This window comes from Portunus trituberculatus, chromosome 17 (genome assembly GCF_017591435.1).
Source record: "Portunus trituberculatus isolate SZX2019 chromosome 17, ASM1759143v1, whole genome shotgun sequence".
NCBI lineage: Eukaryota > Metazoa > Arthropoda > Malacostraca > Decapoda > Portunidae > Portunus > Portunus trituberculatus.
In genome coordinates this window covers 24,540,518-24,567,816 of record NC_059271.1, presented here as the reverse complement: position 1 = coordinate 24,567,816, position 27,299 = coordinate 24,540,518, and the positions used below count along the sequence as shown (strand labels likewise).

At 35.1% G+C, this 27,299-nt stretch overlaps 2 protein-coding genes across 2 annotated transcripts; one reads left to right on the top strand and one right to left on the bottom strand.

Moving 5' to 3' along the window:
- Positions 1-742: 742 nt before the first annotated feature.
- On the bottom strand, positions 743-9,520 carry LOC123504777 (general transcription and DNA repair factor IIH helicase subunit XPB-like). Its single transcript, XM_045255596.1, has 3 exons — positions 9,367-9,520; positions 6,918-7,055; positions 743-4,816 (listed from the first exon to the last, which is right to left on the bottom strand). Exons 2-3 carry the CDS (start codon positions 7,038-7,040, stop codon positions 2,573-2,575), a joined length of 2,367 nt encoding a protein of 788 aa, XP_045111531.1. The 5' UTR covers positions 7,041-7,055; positions 9,367-9,520; the 3' UTR covers positions 743-2,572.
- Positions 9,521-10,223: 703 nt separating this feature from the next.
- On the top strand, positions 10,224-25,630 carry LOC123505008 (nischarin-like). Its single transcript, XM_045256017.1, is given in 7 exon segments — positions 10,224-10,386; positions 12,308-12,457; positions 12,890-13,159; positions 18,506-18,673; positions 19,326-19,465; positions 20,446-20,714; positions 20,717-25,630. Coding segments are annotated over 5 exon segments (1,446 nt in total). The 5' UTR covers positions 10,224-10,386; positions 12,308-12,457; the 3' UTR covers positions 21,316-25,630.
- The last annotated feature ends 1,669 nt before the right edge of the window (positions 25,631-27,299 follow it).

The following is a 27,299-nucleotide window of genomic DNA, read 5'->3' as shown; positions in this document are numbered from 1 at the left end:
TACTGAATGGGTTAAAAATATAAAAGTTATGTAAGTCAAAGAATGCAAAACACAAGAATATTGACAAAAAGCATATATCGAACAATAGTTTTTTTTTTTTTTTTTCCAAGTTTGTTCATGAGATACAAGACAGACACAAGTACAAAATTAACTAAACATATACAAACGTCATCATCATACTGAAAACTAAATGTCTGCAAGGATCTGTTTCCCACCTCACTACACAAACAATTCACACAAGCCTCATCGTCCCTTTTATTTATTTTCTATCTATTTATTTTCTATTTATCGTATTTAACTTATTATTTTTAATTATTTTTTTCTATTCATTTTTTTTTCTTTATTTATTTACTTTTTTCATTTATTTTTAGTATTTTTTTTTTTTTTTTGTGCGTGTTTAAGAGACAAGGACAAGGCGGAAAAAAAAAAAGCCACTCCTAAAATCCTCCCACAACTTTCTGGTTAAAGAAGTTTAACACCTTACTCCAGCCATTCTCATTCTTTTCTGTAATGTTCTATTTAAAGCATGCTCCTTTCATTCCTTACTCACTGGGGTCTTTAAGTACTGTTACACATCCACTTGTTTGTCTATTTCAGTACAACCACTTAAGCCTCTACATATTGAAGTTAACAGGTCAAGTTTACATCCATTAATCCACAATCACACACATGTGAGGAAAGCCTTCCAATGTGTGTTCATGGATTCAAGCCCATGAGAAGTAAGGGTAAGGAAACCACAAAGGGAAACATTTTCAGTATTATTTATAAAATCCACAGAGGCACATTCAGAAGAATCAACTAAGAGAGTGGGAGTATAACAAATTCACAATACAGAATTTGAGTCAAATAAATTCAACTATTTATATATATATATATATATATATATATATATATATATATATATATATATATATATATATATATATATATATATATATATATATATATATATATTTTTTTTTTTTTTTCCTCCTAAAAATATCCACTCTCAAATCAAGTTCATTGTATCAAGCATCATCCTGCCTTATCTTTTTTTCCTAGATGAAAATACTTCATACCACTTTCAGAAAAAAAAAACAAATGGATTAGTCAAAACATAATAATATGTGTTATGCCACATATCCTTCTTTCCCTAGTCATAATAATGTTGATGAAATGGTATCTGAACAATAGTTACTACTTCTAATAATTATGCAAGTAACTGTTAACATATCAATAACATAATTCATTTCAATGAAGTGAAATGTGAAAGAAATTCTGAAAATGACACTAAATTTTCCATTGCCTTGCCTGAAATATAATACATGTAGTAATAGCCTGATATCCTGTGGTGTATGTATCATCAAACTATTATTATCCAACTATCTAGTTATGCTGTACTAGGCTGGCATTTCTTTCCACAAGCAGTGATTGAGACATGTGATGCTTTGCCTCAGTGTAGGAAGATGTATAACAGAACTGAATTCCAAAGTTCCTTTGCTCTTTGGTTATTTTCCATGACAGAGCACAGGTTTCTCCTTCCAACTAAGTCATATCTTAATATATTAACTGATGTACCAAATATCAAAAGCTTTTCTTTTCATCTTTCCATTTCTTTGAATTTATATTTACCATTACCTACAACTTAGCTTATCATTTAATATCTTAAGATATACCTAATTTTGCTAACAAAACCTCAAAATACACGCAAGATTATTTGAATGTAATAACACCACAGATCATGATTTTTCTTTTTCCTATTATAAATAAAGAAATATAGGCATTAATTTTGTAAACATACATATGTAGTTAATGGAGCTCTTTCTTTTAATCATCACAAAGGGAAGGTCTGTGATTCCTTAACAAATAAAGAGTTTGGCCCCTTGGTACTCAACCATAGTTTGAAGTCTCAGGTCTTATGACAACCAAATTTATAAAAAAAAATCACTTCACTCTCTGCCATTCTTTCCACTTCACCAAACCACATGAAGGTACAGTTGCTGCAATTCATCCTTCTCAACCATTCAGTATTTTATTACTTTACACCTTTAATTGATATGAAATAAATCAAATATAAATACACTTTCCTTTTATCACCAACTTTTTCAGCTTCAGATTACAGATTATTTAGTTCTCAAAACACTTTCTCATGACCCGTGAATGCATAACTGACCTTATTCTCTTTCATTAGCATTTTCTCAACTGTCAAATTGTTTGGGAGAGAAAACACACACGCACCCACACCTATCCTTTGTCAATAGTTAATTCCTTCTATTTTCCATCGTAAACCACAACACAGATTTCCAGGTTACAATAATGATAAGCCCATTTTGTATCAAGAGTTCTAGCTCACCAAGGTTCATTATGGAGTTCAATGAATATCAATAAACCAAAATTGACAATAAATAAAAAAATAAATAATCATTCCTTGGAACAAATATTCAGATTTTGTGAAAACATACAATATACTGTGTATTTGAGCATTAATAACCAATACAGTACATCCATTGTTAATATAATCACAATGTACAATGAATAACCATCACCTGACAATAAACAGGACCAATCTACATACGTGAAATGTGTAAAAACTTCAAGACCTGAATTTCTTGAATAAGTAATGTTGGTGATCCTTCTTTGAACCCTTCCTTTTCTCTCCATAAATTGAGTCATCAGCACCAGACAAAGAGCTAATATTTCCTGCCTTACGCTGAGATCCTGCACCTCGCTCACCCAAAACTCCCTCTTCATACATGTCAGCCTCAGAGGCTGCTAAGATCTGCTCTAAAAGATGCACCTTTTCTTCTTTTGTGCTATAATGCAACTGTTCTTCATCCATACCAACCATTTGAGCTGGAGTAATTACTTGATATGCATATCCTTGGTTAATCAGGAAACTCTGTCTTTTACGTGAGTATCCCATCTCTCTAGAGTCCTGAGATAACAGTGCATAGAAGAAAGCATTGAAGTTCTCTGCTATGGCACCTTTCTTGGCCCTCAAGATTCGACCTAACCTCTGAGCTTCCTGTCGACGTGATCCTCCTTGGGAGGAAATTTCTATCAAAACATTTGCTTCAGGAATGTCAAAGGATGTGTCTGCAACCCTACTGAAGAATATTGTGTTAACTTTAGGATTCAGTTTGAAGTTCTGAATGATGGTCATGCGTTCCTTTTGTCCAGTCTTACCACAAATGTATGGTTTCTGCATTGTCTTTGCATAATGAATCAGTGCAAAAACTTCATCAATAAAGACAATAATTTTATCACTACGGTTCTCGTGATATTTGATAAGGAATTCACAAGTTCTAAACTTATTAGGGTTCATGGCACACAGCAATTTAATTTTTTGATCAGACACCTTGCCCATCAGATACTCCCGGTAAAATTCAGGTGTCATTGGACACCAAACTTCAGCACACTGCACCTTGGCAATGAAGCCTTCTTTCTGCAACTCCAACCAATTGGCTTCATATAACTTTGGGCCAATCAAGAAATTCAGATCTGCAATCTTGTCATCTTCTCTGACAAGTGTAGCAGTTAGTCCTAATTTGCAGTGTGCCTGAACAATGGTGAGAACTCTCCTGAACATTTTTGCTGGAATGGTGTGCACCTCATCTAGAACCATTATACCCCATTCCTGCTCCTTCAGCCAGTTCATTGTCTGCTCTGCTTCATAAGCCCTCTTCTGATTATGAGAGATCATAGCATAGGTTGTTACTAGAATACCAGCATTGAAAGGTTTATCTTTAGCATCAGAGGTGAATCTACATATCATGTCATCAGTAGCTGTGGACCACATTTTAAACTGTTGCTTCCACTGTTCCACTGACACACCAGAGTTGCACAGAACTAAAGCTTTTTTATTGACAGTACAACAAGCGGTAACACCAACCAAACTCTTGCCAGCACCACATGGAAGGACGATGATTCCTGACCTGGCTCGACCATTTCCGAACATCTTTCTCAAGCTCTTCTCCTGGTATGGCCTTAACACAGCTGAAGGCTTGAGATCTATTTTGATGTCTTCATTTATGGTATCATTCTTGAAATCATACTCTGCTAACAGAGGAAAATCAAGAACAATGCAAGTCTTCTGTAATGTTTCAATTTTATCCTGATTGACCTCAAAGGAGAGTGTCTTCATGTTTCCTTCTTCTTCTTCCTCTTCTTCGACTTTATCATAAAAGCTTGTGATGTCCTCAGGAACAGCATCTTTATCTTTGTCTTTGGTTTCTCCATTGGCTTGTTCAGACTCAGGCTTCTGGGCATTGGCAGGGTCTTCTGTACTACCTGCCATCTGTGCCTGGTGACTGGTGAACATGATGTCACGTGATTTTTGTTTTTCTGTACTCACTACTCCTTCACTAGGACTGATCATACATTCCTGAATCCTAGGCTCTTTCACAAGTTTTTGGATTACATCAGGAAAATCACTCTCTACATAGTAACGATTTTTTTTCAACACTAATTTCACCTTTCCGTATGACAATGTACAGTTTTGTATGAACTCACAGATCCCAGGTGGCAATGAAGTCTTGCAAAGTCTTGTCAAATATTCTATGATATCATGTGTTTGTAAGCCAACACTAACTGCTGCATATAAAGAGTAGGCAGTCAGCTTATATTCATGGATGTGTTCAGGGCGACAGACAGGTTCAGCAATGGTGATAAGGAAGTCCTTGGCATGTTTGTAGACAGGAGAAAAGGACTCCAAGAAGATGTGACCATTGGCCGCAATCCAGAGAGGACGTGATGTATGATCATCTTTCAGTTTTATGTGTGGCCGATAGTCAAAGGCACCATACTGGTCCTTGGAAGTTTTCTGGTCACCATCCTCCTGAAAATTGTGATCAATGAATACTCTAGCTTCCTTCCTCTTAATAGTATTGAAGATCCTTCTTTATTAGGTTTCAATATCTAGTATGTATTACATGATCAACTTATCTGATCTGACAGGGTGAGAATCTTATGATTTAATGGTATCAAACTTAAAATCAATGATTCTCAAAGATTATTTATTTCAGGTCAGGAAAGCACACATGCAAGGCATCTTCAGGCAAGTATCAAGAGCAATGCTAGAGAAAATGTAAGTTACTGCCAAGTACAGTACTTCAGAAAAAAGAGATAAATGTAAGGAAAAGACTCCAGCAAGGAAGTATGGTGATCAAAAACTAGCGGAAACCTTTCTTCTAGTAAACCAGTCTTAACCAGATAATGATAATGAGCACTTTCTAACCAAGATACTTTGGATTCACATCATGAGAAGGTATTTATATCAATCACAAGACCTCAATGCTTCCTCCTTATGGCATTTGAAAGGATACATGTACCAATCTTTGAATTTTCATCCATTCATAAAACATGGCCATATTTCATGAGAATCCTGTATAGTGACAGTGATAGTTTGTCTATATTTACAGTACATACTAGCATGTAACAATAGAATACCAATGAGTGATTACATGATACTACAGTACCAGTACATGAGCTCTTGAACATATACTTGAAGAAAATATTCCTGTTAAAAAACTGTTTTTTGGTCCTCAAGTCAAGAGGTATTGGATGTGTCAAGCATGTTTGTGTAACATGAATGATGTAAACAGAATGAGAGAATCAGTCAGCTGGACAGCCAATGTGTACAGCAATGTGCTGCTCTTGTTATTAAATATGTCTCCATTTTTGCTATCCTAGATCTTCACCCCAAACGTGGATGAGAAGCAATTCTTCCATGTAGAAAGATCCAAGTTTCCACTACATCATGAAAATATGCTATAAATGACCACTGCAAACAAGGGCATAACCCAATTTTGCGTTGAACAATAATAACCATACAGGAAGAACCAGTAGTACCAATAGTAATCCAATGCCAAATGAAAGTTTATATATCAAAGTACCTTTTGGTGTGCATCAACATACCGTCCCCAGGAGATGTGAGTTGCTCTTACTTTACATGGCGCCTCAATTAATTAAATCAATATCTCTGTCTCTGTATCACTCACACACATCTACCAGCAGCATGATCAAGCAATAAATGGATGTGCCTAAGTATATACAAGGCCCTTTCATTTTCACAACCATAAATTTTCTAACTGATAATGACGTCTTTTGATTTTGACATATTTATAAATTTCACAGTTAATAATGATGATGATCATGGTGATAAATATAGAACTTCTCAAGCTACACCAAGAAACAAATGACTCACATTGTTGTGCAATGTCATGATGTGTTAGAAAATTATCATACATTTCATGGAGACTAAAATAAATCTCCTTTAGGGAATTGTTCTTTGTTATGGCTATCAGGAGCATTCACAGTGGATTTATTTAACTGCTATCACAATGATTGCAGTTACATATAATCAGCCGAAGAATTATGTGATCCAGCAGTTGCTTTCTTTATACTTAAAGAGGTAGGGAGGCGGTGGCATAGTGGATAAGGTGGAGAGTGTGGGATCGGGCAGACGTCCACGCGTAGGTTCGAATCCCACCACGTACAGCCTTAAAACTCTTTGCCATTTGTCGAATGGTTTAAAGTTACCAACATGTCACCATGATACCCAGGTTCTAGGTGGTTACACTCAAGATGAGCTTGGGCGGTGATATGGGCCCTAATATGGGTACCACTATAAATAAAATTGTCTGCGCCACTAATGGGCGGAAGCTGAACAGCGCTTCCCATACACTCTTCAAGTGTGCCTACAGGCGCTATAGGCCTTACCGTAAAAAAAAAAAAAAAAAAAAAATTATGGGACGACACCATACAGCTACACAATCATTATTTCACTGCTCATTTTCATAACAATTTTGAACACAGACCTACTGACAAATTACATGTTGCCTGTATACAACAGGAGTAAAGTTAGTCGTAGTGGCACAAACTGAGAAGAAAAGAAAGACAATGAAGTTTAAGAAAGAAAGACAAAATTGTCATCATACCTCAACATTTTCTGTTGATGCTTTGGGGACTCCGTCTAACTCCAGGTCTTCATCTTCATCTGGAGGAAGATCATCCCGGCGCCTCTTTTTGCCTTTTTCATAGAACCTGTGTTTTTTACCCATGATGATGACTACAACCTGAAAGAAATATATTTAGTTTTAGTTTAAACAAAAACTCTATTTTCTCTAGGTATAGTATGTTTGGGCAAAGAGACAGGTAATAATGGAACCACTACATGAAACTGCATTTGCTAATGCCCAGCTTGTCATAACAAAACTAAACCAGTCACCTGCAACAGGATACACACACTTACTTGCATTTAATTAGATAAATGTAAAACAAAAGATGTGGTATGCTGTATTACTGATTTTTGTGGTTTGATACATTAATAATCACATGGAAGACTATGAGTTGAGTAGAAAGATTCCTTGTAAAACAACACAAGAAAAGGACCAGGGCATCTTAGTCTTCAGTAATATGAAACGTGTGAACAAGTAGAAGCCTAAGATTTGTCATGAGAAACTTCGGTTAATGTGCAGAAGAGGTCCCCCTTACCAATCTCTTCAAAGTAGTCATTATGAAGAAGTTATAATAGTATACTTGTGATGTATAAAGATTTCGGAAGGCGGTCGACCTTACATAGGTCACACTGCTTTCTTGAAAATCACCCATCTCCGCCAGAATCTAAGTCCCTAACAGATCCGTTCACTGTGGTACGCAGGTGAAACTGAGCCTCGCAACACCTCAGTCACGTACCTCTGCCTTGACAGGAACAAGTTCCTATTACATGTGAATTGACAACATGTCATCAACGTATGTGTTATGAGAAATATGTAAATAATGTACCACCTTTCTCTTTGATGATAACTTATCTTCGTCTTTTTCCTCAATTCACACTTTCATTCATGTACTTCTATTAATTTTCAAACATGAATGCTTTTCATTGGTTCGTGAGCGCAGATATCAGCGCAGGTATCAATCCGCGATGAAGGATGAGGGTAACACTTGTACAGGTGCCCAGTCCTTACCCTGCACCCACCATGACACGCTGTAAAGACTGTGATCTCGGCTTGCTGGAGTTTGCTGTCAAGTATAGCGGAAAGGTTGCGAATTTGATCGCTGGGAAATCATCACTCCTGCAATGCAAGTCAGTGTCCAATCGAGAAGAGGACCAGCCAGGACCTTCATCCTTTCGTTAAGGAATGTGAGGAGGGGTATTGGTAGAGGTAGGGCATATTGTGTGGAGCTATAAGAGAACCGGTGTGGGGGGAGGGAAGCTGCCCCAAAGCAAGGATATGGTAGGTTAGGTTTATGTTAGGGTTAGATTAGTGTTGTAAAGGGGGTCTGGGGGTGCAGCCCCCCCCAGTTAGGTTAGGTTACATTAGGTTAGGTTATGTTTATGTTAGGATTAGGTTAGTGTTATAGGGGGTTACTTAGGTTAGGTTACATTAGGTTAGGTTAGGTTATTTTTTTGGGGGTTAGGTTAGTGTTATAAGGGGGTGGTCCGGGAGCGCAGCCCCCCCAGTTAGGTTAGGTTACGTTAGGTTAGGTTTATGTTAGGGTTAGGTTAGTGTTGTAGGGGGGAGGGTTATGTAAAACTTCCCTATATTTTTTAACATTTTGGAAAATGTCCCTAGATTTTTCAAAGTCCATATATCACTCAAATATACCTTCCCCCTAAAACCCCCGATTTCCCACAGGCCCCAAAACTTGCTAGGACTGGGAAGGGATAATTTCAGTGAAAATTATTTTTGAATTTTTTTATTTTTTCCTTATAAACGGCGATTTTTGTCCTTAGATTTTTCCGACCCCCTCCCCCCCCATATATCGCCTCTTTTGGCTCCCCTCACCCAAAAACCCCCGATTCCCACAGGCCCCCAAGCTTGTTGGTGCTGGGGGAGAGGGTTGGGGAAAGGGAGAGGGGTCTTCTTATGCATTTTTACCCTATACAATACTGACCAAGAGCAGCTAAACTTTGCAGATGTACCTCCAGGGTTTGACTGCTCCCGTCACTACAACGTGCAAGAGATGACCAACCAGGTAAGAGTACCACTCCATCCGGTTGCTCTCCTCCAAATTCCCTCATAAAGAAGCACACCCCATAACATGGATAACCAGCTACAGTCACGTGCTATTTTATCTTTTACCTGTAATTATCTAATATCATTCATTAATTAGAAAATATTATTCTTTTAGATTCTTTCGATTCTGGTGGTGAAATTGACTGAAGGCCTGCTTATTGTACCCTTTTTCTGCTACACCAGGAACTAACCAGAACCATGAAAATAAGTCAACAAAGCCTAAAGTCCGTATTTCAAAAGAGGAATTTCAAAGACAATAACAAAACCAATCCAAACCAAGGACGTATTTCCCTTATTGCACACATTCTCCCACAATTTACACAACTGCCCTCCCTGCCCTACCACACTGCTTTTACTCATGCCTTACAGGTGGTGGTTGGTACTTGGCGAAGTAGATTCCGCGGCAGTGAAGCAGGAAAGAGGTGATCACATGGTCGGAAACCCTCCAGATGGTGCGTCAGCCCAGCCCCGTCTCTACGCTGCGTCACACTGACGAGTTGACAATATGAATACTTTCACTGAACAGTGAATACTCGTTCCCAACAGTCACAAGTTCACAACACTGAATGCTGCCTAGCCACTGCTACGGGATATTACTATATGGTTTTTTTATGTAACAACAATTAAACGAGAATAACCAATGTACCTGCCTGTTTCTTTCCTCAGACCTGGAAAAAATTCAGTCCTATTTCATTACCTTTACTACTTATTACTTTATCACAACGCCTGGAAGACAAGCTATTCACTTCTAAGGAACATAAACTAATAAGAAAAAGTAAAACGAGTGGTTAAGGCTGCGATCTCTGTGAGAGACATTGTCAATGAATTATCCCTACCATAGGTAATGTAATAATGTACAGTGCGACACTCATCAACAGTTGTCAAGTGGGCAGCTTCTAAGACTTTACGTAGAATCCTTAACCGAAAACAAGACGACTTAAATAAATTACGTTGATCATGATAATACTGATAGGCGATGGACGTGTTACTACATGATTGACATTATAGTGTGTGTGTGTGTGTGTGTGTGTGTGTGTGAGTACAACATGTGATGCAACCCGTCTGTACTTGACACATCTTTTATCTTTCCATTCTAATAATATCATCCATCCATTTTTTCTTAGTATAAAAAGTAGAAAGATCAAATGCATAACCAATGTACTCTTACAACTCTGAAAATTACAGGTGAAATTAAAGAATATGTAGAGGAGGGAGGGAGGAAAGAATGTAGCAGCTGTGGGCACCGTTTGAAAGTCTCACTCCCTGACCCAAAACACAACTCTTCATGGAGTGACGCCTCGCGAATTTACCTCACAAATCAACTCACTAACTTTGCTTGTTCATGTACTAATTTTCCTGGCACTGTGGTTACTGGGAAAGTGTCTTGGTAAGTGCAGAGCTATGGAATTAATTTTATTTTGGGTTATTTATTTATAGGAAACTATCAATCAGTTACTCACGGATGACCTTCTGGAAAAGGCACTAGGCCTGTGTGGCTCCAACTCAGCAGCCCAATCATTAGCGTGACTCTGGTTGTTTGTGGTGATTTGTGCTGGCTCTGTATAATCAAATCTTTTATCCTGGCTTCTCCATTATTTATCCAGACGAGCTTCAAATTACCCCACGGTATCGGAATTTACCACCCACGGGAAGATCGTTCCTTATATCCACAACCCTGTGAGAGAATAAATATTTTCGGTAAATCTTACCAATAGCATCTCCCTAACTATCTTAAGAATACCCCTCCTTCCCCCTCAGCAAGCTTGGGGGCACGTGGGGAATCGGGAGTTTGGTATTATCACAGTTTCAACCAATACACCGCACGTAACTATAGACATTCTCAAGGTCTAGATCACTCTTCTACGAGCATTTCTAACCCAATTTACCCTATTGGAAATTAATAATAACCTCAGGACATAATTTCTAAGATTTACCTCAATTCTAGCTCTGGACCCTTCCACAGCAGTCAATCAGAGGATACTGAGTGTGCTCTTGTGTTTTTTTTATTAATATTACGCAAACACTGTAGCAGTCTGTTAGTCAGTTATGTGTTATGACGCTGAGTGACATGATGACATATAATGATGTGGGGTTGCCTACTGCCAGTCACAAAAATTATCGTGTTTTCCTGTCAATCGTATATGGGCACATATGGTTAGGGTTAGGTTAGGTTAGGTTTTTCAAGGGGTCAAATTTTGCTCATTTTGGGTTTCCCCACCCCTAAACCAAGCTTTCCCGGGAGGTTCCCAAGCTTGTTAGACATGGGGAAAAGAAATATAAGATAGGGTATATTGATTGAAACTTTAAATTTACCAGGAGTTTTGGAGGGGGAGACAAATTTAGCAAAATTTGCCTACCCAAAAAGTCTACGGACATTAGTGTAAACCAGCTAGGGAGCTGTGCCCTCCAGACCCCCCTTAGGGTCTTTACCATAACCTAACCTAAATGTCTTCTTGGAGGGGGTGCTGCATGCCCCCCCATGACACTTGATTTATAGATACCACACGCCCCAGAGGACCCACAATGCCCTATTAATGTAAACAACCACAAGAAGAAGAGGAAGAAGACTGGAATACTAATTGCTGGACTTAGTTTTTGGGAGGTACATATCAAACTTTGAGAGCGTGTGTAGGACACACTAAGGCCGGCCGCCAAATAAACCCACAAAAACGTGTTGGGCATAAACTACTTCATCACAAAATATCAGTATTTTACTGCTTTGTTAGGAGGTCCTATTGGTAAGATTTACGATATATTCTAACATCTAGTTGACCCCTTGGTTGGAAGATTTAGTATTACTGGAGAAAGCTGTCAGTCTCACAGATACAAAAAAAGAAGGAGTGCACCATTGGAAAGTAGACATTTTTCCAAGACACCTTTCTTCTATACACTTTCCATCACAAATAACTCATTTAATATTAATGCTAACGATTAAGTTTTGCATAGAACACAAAAATCCCTGCATTAAGTTAGTTAGGTTAGATGTTACCTTAGGTTAGCTTTAGATAGAATGTATCAATGGTTTTATATGCATGAAACACAGAAATCTCTGCATTTAGAAAAATCCCTAGATGTAAGGTTTTTCCTGAAATCCAAGGAATTTTTTCTGCAATGTAAAGAAATTTTTCCAATACTCAGGAGTGCTCATTTCATGTTCTAGGCATCAAAATACAATTAATTTCTTATTACTTAATGTAAGACTTTCTCAATATTTACCAAAGATCACAGTTTCCCCAGGTACAACCATCCTTCCTCAGCTGAAATACTTCATGCAGTCTTCATTATACTTCTGTCTTAATATTTTGAAGGTCTTGGTCTGGTCTCCCCTCAACCTCCTGTATACCAGAGTTGGTAGATGTAGTTTCCCAAGTCATTCCTCTTATGATGGCTTTTAAGTGAGATAATAGTGTGGTAACTCACCATTGGACATTTTCCAGAACCTCTATCTCCTGAGCTAGGTAAGGGCACCAAGCTTGATTTCTGATTGTCTTGCACTTTTAACTTTCCTAATACCTGATTGTTGAGGCAGGACAGTCAAAGCCAGCTGGAAATGATAGTGGAGATCATCTTGGTCTGCCTGGTATAAATGTCACTTCTTTTTTTCTGTGAGTGTCCAGACATATTCAATCTCTGGTGAAAGCCTCTTATCAACAATTTATACTGTTCTTATGTTGGTTTCTTAAGTATATCCATGATGTCAAGTTTTCCACCATACCATCCAGACACCACCACCCCATTGGGACAGAATGCAGGGCCCACCAAGCTTTCAAATAAGAGAAGGCTCATGTCTCTAGTGTTCAAGAATTGGGTATTGTCATTAGATTTGATATTTTTTTAAAAGATTAAAAAATTACCAGACTTGCTAATGTAGGTGTTTAATTATTTCACAGATGGCATCGTTGAGTCCGGAGCATAATGTAGCAGTTTGCATCCCAAGCACACATCAATGTGATGGCGTCACACTGTACAACATTAACCTGTGTGTGGGAGGTGTTCAGTGGTCAGTCAAGCAGCGTTATAATGCCTTTGCTGAGCTCCATGAAAAGCTTGTCAGCAACCATGGTGTTGCTCGAGATTTGCTTCCACCAAAGAAGATCATAGGGAATAAGGAACCGTCTTTCATAGAGAAGAGAAGATGTGATCTAGAGCTTTATATCCAGGTAAGTGCATATTGAAATGTGGTGATATTGTATGTGTTGGCATGAAATATTTGATAAATCATTTGTAATGCAGTCAAATGATTCTATGTCTGTTTTCAGGAGTAGATGAACAGAAATGTGGAAACTATGTATGATTTAAAAGTAGTTAGTCTCCAGGTTTTTGTGGTTACAAACTTGGAAAAATGATTTATTCTATTAAATTAAGATAGAGTGAAGTGGAAGTTCACTAGTCCATACAAGTTTTTAAGGTTGAAATAGAGTGGGGCATTGTCACCACTAGTAGATTATTGATTCACTATGTAACATGCATAGCAAAGAAAAATATACACTCAACCTTCTGCTATCACGCCTAATTGGTGGAAATATAACTTTGCAATAGTGGAAGTCGCGATAGCCGAAGTGGTAATAATTCAAATTGACACTGAGATTTCCAAGTTGTCATTTTTTGTCCAGTTTTTATACTGCGTGATAGTATAAAAATTCTAAGAAAATAAGTATATATAAAAGACTTACCTAATCAAGGATCATAATAACATGCATTTTATTGCATTTTATTTAGCATATTTGATGGCATATATTATGCATGGGTATACAAGGCACACACCCATTTCAGCAAGTCAAATTCAGAAGAAAAAAAAATTGTGTATTTAAGCATTATACTGTTAAAAGCAATCTAGCAGCACATTACACAAGCAGAAAATATTTATCTTTTCTTGCACTCTTCATTTCACCTTCTTACTGTCGTGAGACCCTTATAGTTTTTTTTTCCGTAGGTGGTGGCTCAAAAACCTTTGCTGCTGTTCTGTTGCCATGCTCCTTGGCATTATCTACCACTTATAGTTTGTAAGAGATTGTGTAGTGCAATCTTTTTCCTCCTGTTGCCATAACAGTGAGCATTATGGCAGCATGTTATGTTATGATCATGAACTTTGTGTTACTCCTCACCATTGGGTGGCATTGAGTCAGAGTGCCGATCAACTGATATTTATGAAACATGCATCACAGGTTACATTGCTTTCATTTCTATAATAATTCATTTTAAAGTAATAATACTCAATCAGTCAATCATGGTGGCATACCATGGGGGCCGTTCACCTTGCATGCCCTATGACGTCATTCCAGGCAGTCACATCTTTTGAGCCTCCATTCCCATGCCAAGTCACTCCCAGCAGGCGGCATTGACTTGCCGCAGACATGAGTTCTTTGAATGTCCCCTTGGCCTCCTCCATGTTGGGTATACCAGAATACCAGTATTTTGCTTTGGTATTGCCGGTAATACCAGTATTAGAACAGAACAATGGTGGCGGCAGGGCGGGAGAGGCCAGGGCTTTGTTAACAATCATGTGTGCAGCAGTTCAATTACCAGATGTTTTCACCACTAATAAGCCTTTGGTGTTAATGAAAACTTATAAATGAAAAATTACAAACAAAATGTACAAGAATGTTATTCTGATGACTGCTACAGCACAATTGGCAGAAGGGGGGAAGGAAAGGCCAGGGAGCCTTTGTTTATAACCACGTGTGTGGACATTTGATTATCAGGTATTTTTTTTAGTATTAAATCAAACATTTGCATTCGAGTATTGAAAAGTTTGACTATTAAGATGTTTGAGTATTGAGTCTCCTCTGTATTTCTCAATAAAAGAATATAGAGAAACTATTATCACTTGACATTATAACCTGGGAGATTTTGCATGATGGGTGCATGATAGCAGAAATTTCATGCATGATATATATATATATATATATATATATATATATATATATATATATATATATATATATATATATATATATATATATATATATATATATATATATATATATATATATATATATATATATATATATATATATATATATATATATATATATATATATATATATATATATATATATATATATATATATATATATATATATATATATATATATATATATATATATATATATATATATATATATATATATATATATATATATATATATATATATATATATATATATATATATATATATATATATATATATATATATATATATATATATATATATATATATATATATATATATATATATATATATATATATATATATATATATATATATATATATATATATATATATATATATATATATATATATATATATATATATATATATATATATATATATATATATATATATATATATATATATATGCAAAGAAGTTCATCTTGTTTAATATCAAGGAAAGCAGGGAAGCCAGTGGAAAATCCAGTACTTGTCAGTAACATTTATTCCGCGACGTTTCGCCCTCTTCAATGGGCATTTTCAAGCTACAAGGAGTACACATATTTAGTAAACATTAAAAGGTGTCATTAATAAAATTTGCTATAAAATATTGCATGACAATTAAGAATACAACATGAGAACTAAGATTATTAAGAATACAAATTAAAACTAAAATAATAAAACAACTTACAAATATAAAAAATAGAAACAACTAAAATATACCTGTTGACTCAAGTGGACAGGCGAGAGAACTAATGAAACGAGACGAAAACGTAGCAGACGAAAACTCAGAGGGAGAAGGGTTAGGCCTAAATTATAAAATCATTAACTTGTCCGAACCTATCTGTGAGTTGAGTTCTGGTTTGTTGTGGTTTATCAGAATTGCTTCAAGTATTAGTCTATCTAATTGGTTCTTAGGCTTGTGCATTACCCTAAAGTCTTCTGAGGTGAAAGGGTGGTCAAAGGTGTGGGCGTGTTCCCTAATGGAAGAGAAAGATGGATTAGTTATGGGCTTATTTGTCCTAGGTGATATACCTTTGTGTTCAGCAATTCTATATTTCAGGTTCCTTTTTGTCTCTCCAATATACCGAGCTTTACAGCTCAGACAGGTAAATTCGTATATAATATTGGATGAGAGATCACGAGGAACAGTATCTTTAAATTTAAAAAATGATCCAATAGTGAGTGTGTTGGTAAAGACATAACAAAATTTAATGTCTGGAAAGTAATGCTTTAAAACAGAATCTAGTTTGTTCCTAATTGAGTAACTGAGATGACCATAGAAGGGTAATTTGATATATTTCTTTGTTTTTGCGTTAGATTCAGAGGTTGGACGTACATTAAATTTATCGTTGAGAAAGCTTTGTATACGTTTATTAACGATGTTGAGGGGGAAGCCATTATTACAGAAAAATTTTCTTAAATAATTAATTTCTTTATCAAAGGAGAACAAGTCTGATGATAAATGATAACACCTATAGAGAAGAGTACTGATTGCATTTGTTTTAAAGAGTTCAGGTATGAAGGATAAGTATTTTAGTCCAAGTCCTGTAAACGTGTTTTTGCGGTAGACTGCTGTGTGTAACTTATTGTTTTCCCGCGTAAGAAGCACATCTAAGAAGGGGAGAGAGTGGTTTTTCTCTATATTGCAAGTAAACTCAATATTAGGATGCTGAGAATTTAGATAGGAAAGGAACTTAGGTATGTGTTCATGATTCCGGAAGAGTAAGAACGTATCGTCAACGTAACGTCTATAAAGGAGTGGTTTAAAGTTAATAGGGCAGTTATCTAACCAATGACTCTCATGATGACATAAAAATATGTTAGCTAAAGAAGGACAAGGACATGAACCCATAGCTACTCCATCTGTTTGTACATACAGGCATTTATTAATAAGAAATGGCGAATCTTTAACTACTAATTGAAGTAAACTAGTAAATTGTTCCTTAGAGAAATTATAATGAGTGTCTTTATCTTTAAACATACTATCACATATAATATTTATAGTTTCATCCAGTGGTATATTGGTGAATAGGGACTTGACATCAAAGCTTGCCATGATCATATTACTAACGTTTAACGTACGTACTTCTTCGATAAATGAATAAGAGTTTTTTATTGTGTATTGATTTGACGTTAACGGTTCAAGGAGGGGGACGAAAAATTTTGCTAGCTTATAATTAAATGTTCCGATGGTGCTAATAATGGGTCTAATGGGAACGTCAGGTTTGTGCGTTTTAGGGAGGCCATACAAGATGCCAGGAGATGAGCCACTACTAAAAAGTTGATTAAAAACATCGTTAGTAATTACTTTAAGTTTAAGGAGTTTCCTCAGAAGTCTAGACAATTTATCTTCTAATTTTGTTATGTAACCAAAGGCGCTGTCTTTAATTATTTTAAATTTAGATGTATCATTGAGTATATGTTCAACCTTTTTAATATAATCATCTTTGTTCATAACTACGGTACCACGTCCCTTGTCAGGTTTGGTGATGACTATAGAGTTATCTGCTTTTTTAAACTAGTTAATGCTTCGAAAAGAGTTTTAGGCAATTTAGTAAACGAGCGCTTAACTTGATCAAATTCGCGAAAAGAAGTATGGGCTATGGATGAAATCTCCTTGATTAGTTTATCCCATTTTTGAGTCGAAAGCGGTAAACCCTTAAGTGTCTTTGCTAAGCTTTCGAAAGAAAAATAATGATTTATGAAGTCTATCTTAAGGTTGGGGATGCAAAAAGAAAGTCCTAATGACAAAACTTCAAGCTCTGAGGTAGTTAAAGATCTATTGGAAAGGTTAATTACTACTTTATCTATGTCAGTTGAATTATTGATGGGAATACCTAATGCTTTAAGTTTTTTCGTATGAGTGGCTTTAATATTATTTAATTTATTATCCATACTTCGCTTTAATCTGCTAAAGATACACGTGAAATCTAGATATGAGACTGAATTCTTAAATGCGGTGTAGGCTGTTTCGTAATTAGTCAATTGCTTTTTAAAGGTAACGTTTTTAGTATGTATCTCTAAATTTAGCAACTTAAACTGGCAAGAACGGTAAGTCTTTGATGTTTTAACATTCAGGGTTATGAACTTTAAAATAAAGAAATTTTGGTAGTATGTTATAAGATTTACATTTTGTTAGAAATTCCAAGTCTAGCTTGGTTTTATTATACTTGAAATAAGCATTTTCTAGATTTCTATAAATTTTGATGCACGAGTTACCATATCTTAAGGTTAGAATTGAAGAAAAAGAGGTGTGTCTAGGAAACCTAAGCCTAAGGATAAAGGTAAAGACAATAGAGGTAATAGCTAACCAGTTCATGATGGTATATATATATATATATATATATATATATATATATATATATATATATATATATATATATACATATATGTGTGTGTGTGTGTGCGTGTGTGTGTGTGTGTGTGTGTGTGTGTGTGTGCAGCTTTTTTAATAATGATAGCAATAAAACACAGAAGGTGCAATAGCAGAGAGTTATTTGTATTCTATTGTTTTCATGAATACACCTGTAAGAATATAATTCTATCATTGATTTCTTGACTTTTTACCAGACTATCATCAACTTCATGCATCATACCTTGCCCCGCGAACTAGCAGAGTTCTTGGACTTCCACCATTATGAGCTGACCCACCTTCTGCAGTCAATGTCCAGACAGTTCTATGAGGAAGGTGATAAGGTTCTCAATGAAGGGCACCCTGTCGTCTTCACGCCATTGCAGGTACTGCTACAGTGGTACATGTTGCTGCTAGAAAAGGTTATGAGATGTAGAGGTGTTAGTAAGGTGCTTGTCATACCTATGCCAGCCTGTAGAGGTTGAGAATCCTATATACAAAATGTCCATATTTCAGATTTTACTGTATTCTAATATTTATTGACACACATTTATATATAATGAAAATGTGTTCTAGAAGCCTGATTTAGAGTTTTTGAGTGTCTTAAACATTGAGACTAAAATGATTGTCATGTTTTGAGATGAGCCTATAGTCTTTGTATCTGTGGTCACTACAATATGAATACAGTTAAGTCTTCCCAAACCTCCAATTACATGAGTGGGTGAAATATTGAAAAATTTGTGCATTATGACTTAGATTTGGACTAACTTCACTCACTTACAGGCTGTACTGTGGTTCAACATGTGATGGTTTTGTTTTATTAGAAATGTCATATTTATAGAAATGTAAGTCAGATTTATCACTAGACAAGCTCCAGCAAAGACTAGGTTGATAAAAGCACTGGGTAATAAACAGAATTTTGTCTAGGCACAACAAGCACTGTGTACAATGGGCTAAAAACAAACTATAGTACTGAGAAGAGTGTGGCACATAAATTATTTATATCAGTAATTAATCATTTGTTGTTATGCTCCCCAGCTGCATGCCCTATCATACCGACTCAAGAATCCTCTGCCTCCCAGTGTTGCAGTAGCAGATGAAACTGATTTTAGTCATGTTGTTGATTTTGTTACTCAAGTAAAGCATCTCGTCATCCAAGGAAGCAACCAACCATTCAGGTGTGTTACTTTTCAGTAATGCCCTTATATTTGTTTAATTTCTTGTTTACCTCTGTATTGGTATGTATTCACAATTGAATGCCTATATGTATTCTTCTTTCATGTTTATTATTTACCATTTTTCTTTTTCCCCATCACAATGGAGTGAGACATGTGATGACTCTTCTCCACTCTTTTCTGTCTTGCACAAGCTCCATTCACTACCAGCAGATCTATTTCCTGCTGAATGCACTTCCTTCATGTCTTCTCAGGTCTTTCCACTGGTCTACTAACCTCCATATTTTCCACCACTTTTGTTGTATTGTCTTTTCCTGACCTCCTTGCATGCCCAAACCAGCAAAGTCTCCCCTGTCCAAGTTCTGCTTTCAACTCCTTGACACCATATCTCTCTCCCTCCTCCTCGCTTGTCACCAAATCTTGCCATCTCATGCCAGCCATTTATTGCAACATTCTGTGATCACATGCTCTCGGAAATATATATTAAGCATCATATCATTTTACCCTTTCTGTTAAACACTGGGGTTTCTGATCTAAGGATAGGAAAGTGAGAATGCATGTAACTAATATGAGCCTCATTAAATTTCATAGTTTTATTTTTCATCTCTGCACATCTCATGCCACAAAGTAAACATAACTTAGTGAACAGAATGTTGAAATAATTACACCATATCTCTATCAAGTTGACTTTTTATATGAATGTCTGAAAGCAAGAACTGGTCACAGCCTCTGGTATTACGAATTTATGTCTTAAAAGTACCTTGAATTTAATTCAATTTATATATGATTCATTTTGTTGTGAAGAGGAAAAACCATAGTTTAAGTGATATAGTTATGTCCTTCAAGTTATTACTTTGTGTGTTTATGTGCTTATTTTGTTTATTTCTTCCCCTTCCCTCAAAAATGTTTCATATAAATGTACTTGTAGTATCTTAAAATTTTATGCTGATAGGATTCAATTATTGTTTTTAATATTCTTGCAGAGCAAGCACCATCATCCAGAATAATCTCCCCTACACATTAAATACCTTCAAGAGTGTTGAGACTTTAACACTGACTGAAGCTAGTACTGCCCCCATTGGTCACCTTGGAGCAGTCAGGAGAACCACTAAAACACTGCAGGTAAACCAGAGTGATATGACACAGATGTCTGATATACTGCTGTGTGATGCTGTGTTCCAAGAGACTGTTGAAGGGAGTGATCCTCATAAATGGTTATCTCTCACTGATGTTGATGTCAGCTGTAACCAAATCAAAAAACTGATGACTCCATTGCTCTTGCTCCTAATATAGAAAAGCTGAACCTGAGTTGTAATAAACTCTCAACAGTGGAAAGTCTAACAAAGCTTCCACATTTAGTTTCTCTTAATCTCTCAAATAATTTGTTTAGTGAATTAGAAAGCATGCACACAAAACTTGGAAATGTTGTTGACCTGGATTTGTCACAAAATAGTTTGACATCCCTCAAAGGTTTGAGTAAGCTTTATTCCTTAGCCTCATTGAATGTATCAACTAATAATATATGTGAAATTGCAGAAGTTAGTCACATTTCAGGCCTTCCTTGTCTAGAAACTTTAATAATTACTGGCAATCCAGTAGCAACAGTAGTTGATTACCGCACCAAAGTACTTGAGCTTTTTGGCCAGAGAGCTGCAGAGGTATGTTTAGATAATGAACGGCCCACTCAGAGGGAGTTGGAATTTGTGGCAGTACTCCAAGCCATCCGCGCATCAAGAGAAGGCAGATTACCAACTCTTAGCATATCAAGCCCACTCCCGGTAACAACGTCGACAATTTCTTTTAACAGACCAGATGTAGCCACTGCTGTTAATGAATATTCAGTTACTAAATGATCATTTTCTTCTAATATACTTTTTTCATTGTGTCATTAAAAGAATTTGAGTTGTATGCTAAGGATAACAAAATAGGAAGCCTCTTCCAAACTTGCATTGTGCCAAATTTTATTTATTATATGTTTATAATTTTTAGATGATTTTCATATTTATGATATATTATAATTTTTCTCTAGTCATTTTACTTCATAAACAAAACAAAAAAAGTGTACAAAATACAACACTAAACTACAGTAAAGATTTGGCATGAAGTCTTTGGATGTTTATGTTGCTACTCTTATGTGGCAAAATCACAGTTATATTTATCTTTAGATAAGTTCAAAATATCATTAAAAATTGTATCAGTTTATTCTTTTTATGATCTTGTAAAACTGATCTGAAATTGATTCTTACAGGTTTCGGATTTTAATGTAGTTATATGATTTTATGGTTGTTAGTTCCTCACACTGAGCTGGAAAAGAATTCTATCTTTAAATCAATAAGTGATACCCAAAGACAGTAACAGTAATTGGACACACAGATGTTCATTTTATACTCATACATTCACCACAACTACATGTATCTGTCTCTTATTTACTGAGCTGTCAATAGGCATGGAATTAATAATGTATGTAGATGGAAAGTTTAAGACAAATAGTCTGTACTTTTTGCCATGATATCAGGCTTTAAGTGTTAGTACATTTTAGCTGTTAGCTGCTCAGTGAAAGAAAGGCTTGAATACTTTGCCAAAATTTATGATTTCTTTGATATTCTTTTAAAAACTTGATATCCTTTGAAATTATTAAATTATGTACATGGATGCAGAGAAAGCCATCCTCATTACCAATGTCTTGTTAAATGATGGCCCAGTTGCTAGTCTGCTCCATTGCAGGTGGGAATGTTTTTATTAGGAATTTCTTTCTTTTGTACTGCATATTGAACTATGTCTTGAATTTTTAATGCTGGGCTCCATGTTTGCTGATATCTCTGTAAAAATTGACTAGGGTTTTCTAAAGTAATGTAAATTAATTTCTTCATATGAAGAAATTATTCTTACTTATATGTTTAATATGTTTACTTTAGGCTATCCTGTGTTTAGTGTGGGGAAAAAATTATGAGGTGCAATCACAAAATGAAAAAAAAGAAAATTGTGTATAAAAAGCAAAAGAAATATGACCTGATTTGAATCTGCTGCCAAACTGATCTTAATACTCACTTTGTGTAATGATCAACTTCTTCCTGGCACTTGGGTTATGTCTAAGTGCTCCAAGGGCTCCTTAATTGTTCCCTAACTGTACCAGTCATCATTTGCAATCCATGCTGGATGTCCTCAAACAGCTTGAACTTTGGGAAAGAAAAAAGTAATATTGAATCGGATATTGCAGATTAAGGTTTAAGGATTTACAGTTGTGTTGTGAATGAAAACTCATCAAGTTTTCATCGTAAATGAGTGGTGGAGCACCCTGTTTCCATTATGACGTGCTTGGAATCATTAGGACCAAATATTTTTTATCAAGCGTCAAGTCAAACTCGGTATTGATAATCTGATCATGGAGGAGAAACTCATGGTGCACAATTCCTTATAGTATATGTATGGGGAAAAAAAAAATGAAGTTCTTGGCGGTACTCCTGACATATCTTTCTTTGTTCTTGGATGATAGCAGCTCCTCCGCTGGGAATAGTGGTGTTTAGTCTCTGGCTTGCAGCTGTAAATCAAAGTCTCATCACTGGTGCTGGCACTAGAATGTTAATGAAAATTCTTGCTGACTCAACACGTTTGTGGTTAGATGCTTGGAGTGTGAGGTATGATTAAGCACCAACATAATGCATATTTAAATCAGACATGAGGATTGTATGAAATGTTCTCAATGACATATTAACAATGTCAGCAACATCCTTGATAATGATTTAATGATACTGATAATACAAGTCAGTAAATTTTACAACATATTTATAGATTATGCTCTTTGAAGATTTTCCCTAAAGTTTTTATCGACATTAAGTAATGTTCTGCCTACACTGGAGTATGAGTGGTATTCAAAACACTTTGCCCATTTATTAATCCATCACTATTGACCTGATGTGTACATAAGAAAATTAAAGCTTAAAGAAAATAAGGTGATTGCAAAAGACTGGTTGATATATACAAAGACCCCACACACCCCTGATAACCCTTAAAACTTATTGTTTATTAGTGTTATCCTTGAAATGTATCCAACTTCTTCCTAAAGGCGTTTAATGTCTGTCCACTTATACATTCATGCTAAGTTTGTATTACACAGTTGTAACCCTGTTTTTTTAAGCCAAACCTCCTGCTGCCCCCTTCCTTTTCATCATTCATTTGTTGCCATATTCATGAACAAATTTTTTGTTTATCTCTGGAACCTGATCTTGTTTAACTTGTAGTCATTTGTACATGTTCTTACTTGTTTTCAAACTACAAGAAGCTGCCTGAATCTCCTTTGTTGAACATATTTGAATACTTCATTCATATGGCCACACACTCCATATTTTCACCAGTTATACATCTTGAGGTACTGTACTATTTCAATCTCACTTCAGGAGTCTCTGTTATCGATATTCTAAGTTTAAGACTGAATTTGATGTTTAGTCGCCCCCCTCAAGCTTGAAGTAAAATTATCAGTTAGTACATGAGAAATTATTACAAAACCAGGTATAACTGGTTCTGATGCTGGCAGTATAATGCTGTATGGCATGCTTACTCATGGGAGTTTGTATTTGTTCCTTGAGGAAGATTTTTGTTTTCTTCACTGTTTTACAATGTAAGCAGTTTTGGAACTCTTTTGTTCTTGCTCAATGACTCTGACAATTTTTTTTGTAGATCTTTGGCAATATACTTTCATTGAGGCTATATATATATATATATATATATATATATATATATATATATATATATATATATATATATATATATATATATATATATATATATATATATTTTCTTCAAATGTGGGTAAAGATATTTTTCAGGTATTATATCACAGCAATCCACCAACAGTGAAAAGAACCAGCAAACTAAGTTATGATGCACACTACTTAGTAGTTCTTGGATGTGCTGAACAACCAGAAGACAGTAGAGGTCAATTACTGAGAAAAGAAGTATTTTAGATGACTTAGTTATCCATTAGTTCAAACAACAGGACAATGAGTCATTTGAATTAGAGAAAGTTTCACAGTGTGGGGCAATATCCCAAAGTACAGTATGTATAATACATGTATGCAAGACAGATTTCTGTCTTGTATAGGAATAATTTTAAGGCAGTCACAAGTACTAGAGATTGTAGACACTTAAATTATGTTTAGAGGATCATGATTATGTATTATATATTTCTCATTCATATGAAACACATCAGTCACGAATATATTTTCACTTCTGACACACATAAATAACCAACACAATGCATACTTGGAAGTCTGCTTCCTTTAGAGTTGAAAGTTAATGGGAAAATGAGGCACTATTTTGCTGACCAGTCAATATCTGTCTGTTCTGCCAATAAATAGCATCTGACAAAATATACACAATGTTAAGGAGTCTGTTGTACACATCCCTCTCCCCCACCCATGCCAACACTGAAGCTAGATGGGATGCTTTCTCTCACATTCACAATTACTTCACATTAGCAAACATTCATCACACCTTAGTCTCTAGACCAGTGGTTCTCAACCTGGGGTTTTCAGACCTCCATGTGGTTAACAAGATTTTCAGGGATACTCAGATGTCTGATCTGATAATATCCAATATAGTATACCATTGCATGTTGAGTTTGTATCAGTCATTAAATTAACATTCTTTTCAGTGTCAGGTTACTGGGGGTTCAGGGAGGTGGTCTTATAACTCAAGGGGTTCTTAAAAAAAAAAGTTGAGAATCCCTTCTCTAGACCTTAAGGGAGAAATAGAATCAATCCTTACTGTTTACACTGCACACTTGTCAGCTATGCAGCTTCTCAGCTTCCCTGCCAATTTCCATATCAGATCCTAACAACAGAACTTGCTTATCCCTGGTGTACCATTCCCTTTTTCTGGATCTGATCAGACCTGATGTGGTCAAGAACTTCAAAACCATCTTCTTTTAATGCATTCGTGTCGAGTCTCCGGTCATCCTAGTCATTTATAACCACTTTTCCTTGCTCCACAGATATCATCATTTGTATATCTAATGTTCTCTTTCACTGTGTACCCATTCCATTTTTTGTCTTCCTGTTAGCCTTCATTTGATATGAGATCTACTTATCATCTTTAATAGTTAACTTTTATTTATTTATTTTTTATTTATTATTATTATTATTATTATTATTATTATTATTATTATCATTATTATTATTATGTTTATTTATTTCTTTTTATTTTTTTTTTTATTATTTTTTTTTTTTCGTTATATTTTTCATCTGCTGAGATCATCATAACATTCCTTCCTCTTCTTAATCAACCAGTTTTCTCAAAATATCTTTTCTCTTTCATACCTCTTTATTCATGAATGTATCTCTATATACATGCTACTTTACATAACCTTGTTCTTCAAACGGTTAATTTCTGTTATACTCAGATTCTTCTTTTCTCTCATATCCTTTGTGTCAGCCCTTAGAACTCAATGGATACCACAACAAAAAATCATATTTCATTCCTGTTTTTTCTAGTGTGTGGTTGTGGAATTTACATCTTTGTTATTTTTTATTAATCACTTACAATATATATATATATATATATATATATATATATATATATATATATATATATATATATATATATATATATATATATATATATATATATATATATATTTTTTTTTTTTTTTTTTTTTTTTTTTTTTTTTTCATGATTATCACCAATTTCAAAAGTGATTGTCTCATAATTGATTCATACTTGATCATTCCTGAGTTTTACAAACACAACTAAATATACAGGTGCTTAAAAACCTATGTAGATAGCAATCCGTCCAATGTCAGTGCATACATAAGGTCTGAGATAAATGGAAGGATGTTTCATGTTGCAAGATTGTATTGTTTATAAAGTATATTATGTCAAAACCAAGATTATTACCATATTTCTTATGATAAGAAACATAACAGGCAATTTGAAGAGACAAGTAAGACCATGGGGCATATACAGAAGTTGTTGGGAAGAAAATGAATTCAGTACAGCAACAGTAAGATAAACATTCTACTTAGAGATAATTTGAGGTTGATGTACATTATGAAAGGTTAGTATGATCTGATGCCTAGTAATTAACATCTTTACCTAAGATCTGACTGGATAAATGAAGGACACCATTCAGCATGCCTTAATGATATCAGTATATTGATACTGTAAAATGGTACATACTCTGATGAAAACCAGTATATCCAGAGGAAAATTAATCTTTGTGAATATGTACTACTTGCCTCTGAAATCATTCTTTGATGATCTTAGATATGATATCTAGAAGCTCCTTGCTATTATTAAGGTCACATAATGTATGACATGCCTGTGTGTCTTTTGTGATAGGAAATAGCATTACAAATATTTAGATTTTTTTTACAACTGTAAATATATTTGTATTGACAGTATAGTTGGTGAAGTGACATTATGTGTTTTAGTTGTAAGATTTTTTGTACCTAAGTATGTACTGTATGCACACAAGTGTTTTACAGACACAAGTGTTCCTGAAATCTCTTAAGAATATGGTTAAGCAATTTCTGACATTTATGAAATAAACTAAATTCAAAATATTATATTCAATTCGTAGATTTATCAGGAGGCTGAAGTGTAGAGTTTACTTTTGTCTTGCATGATAGATAAATGTAACATCTGAATGATTTTCCCTTCATTGAGTGGAGCATGCAGTGGACAGGGGTGAGCTTTAGAGGTACAGTAGTGATTTGCATGATGACACATGTTGCTTTAATATTTAGAGCTAAGGTAGTCATTAATGTTTTATTTTAAGAAATAAAAATGTTTTCATTGTCCAACCATATACTTTATGTGAAAAGAAACTCATGTAATCCTG

Excerpts from the sequence above, each read along its gene's own strand:
- LOC123504777 (XM_045255596.1), bottom strand. The coding sequence starts at position 7,040 with ATGGGTAAAAAACACAGGTTCTATGAAAAAGGCAAAAAGAGGCGCCGG. Across the intron at positions 4,817-6,917 it reads CATCAACAGAAAATGTTGAG|GAGGATGGTGACCAGAAAAC; the intron begins GTATGATGACAA and ends CACAATTTTCAG.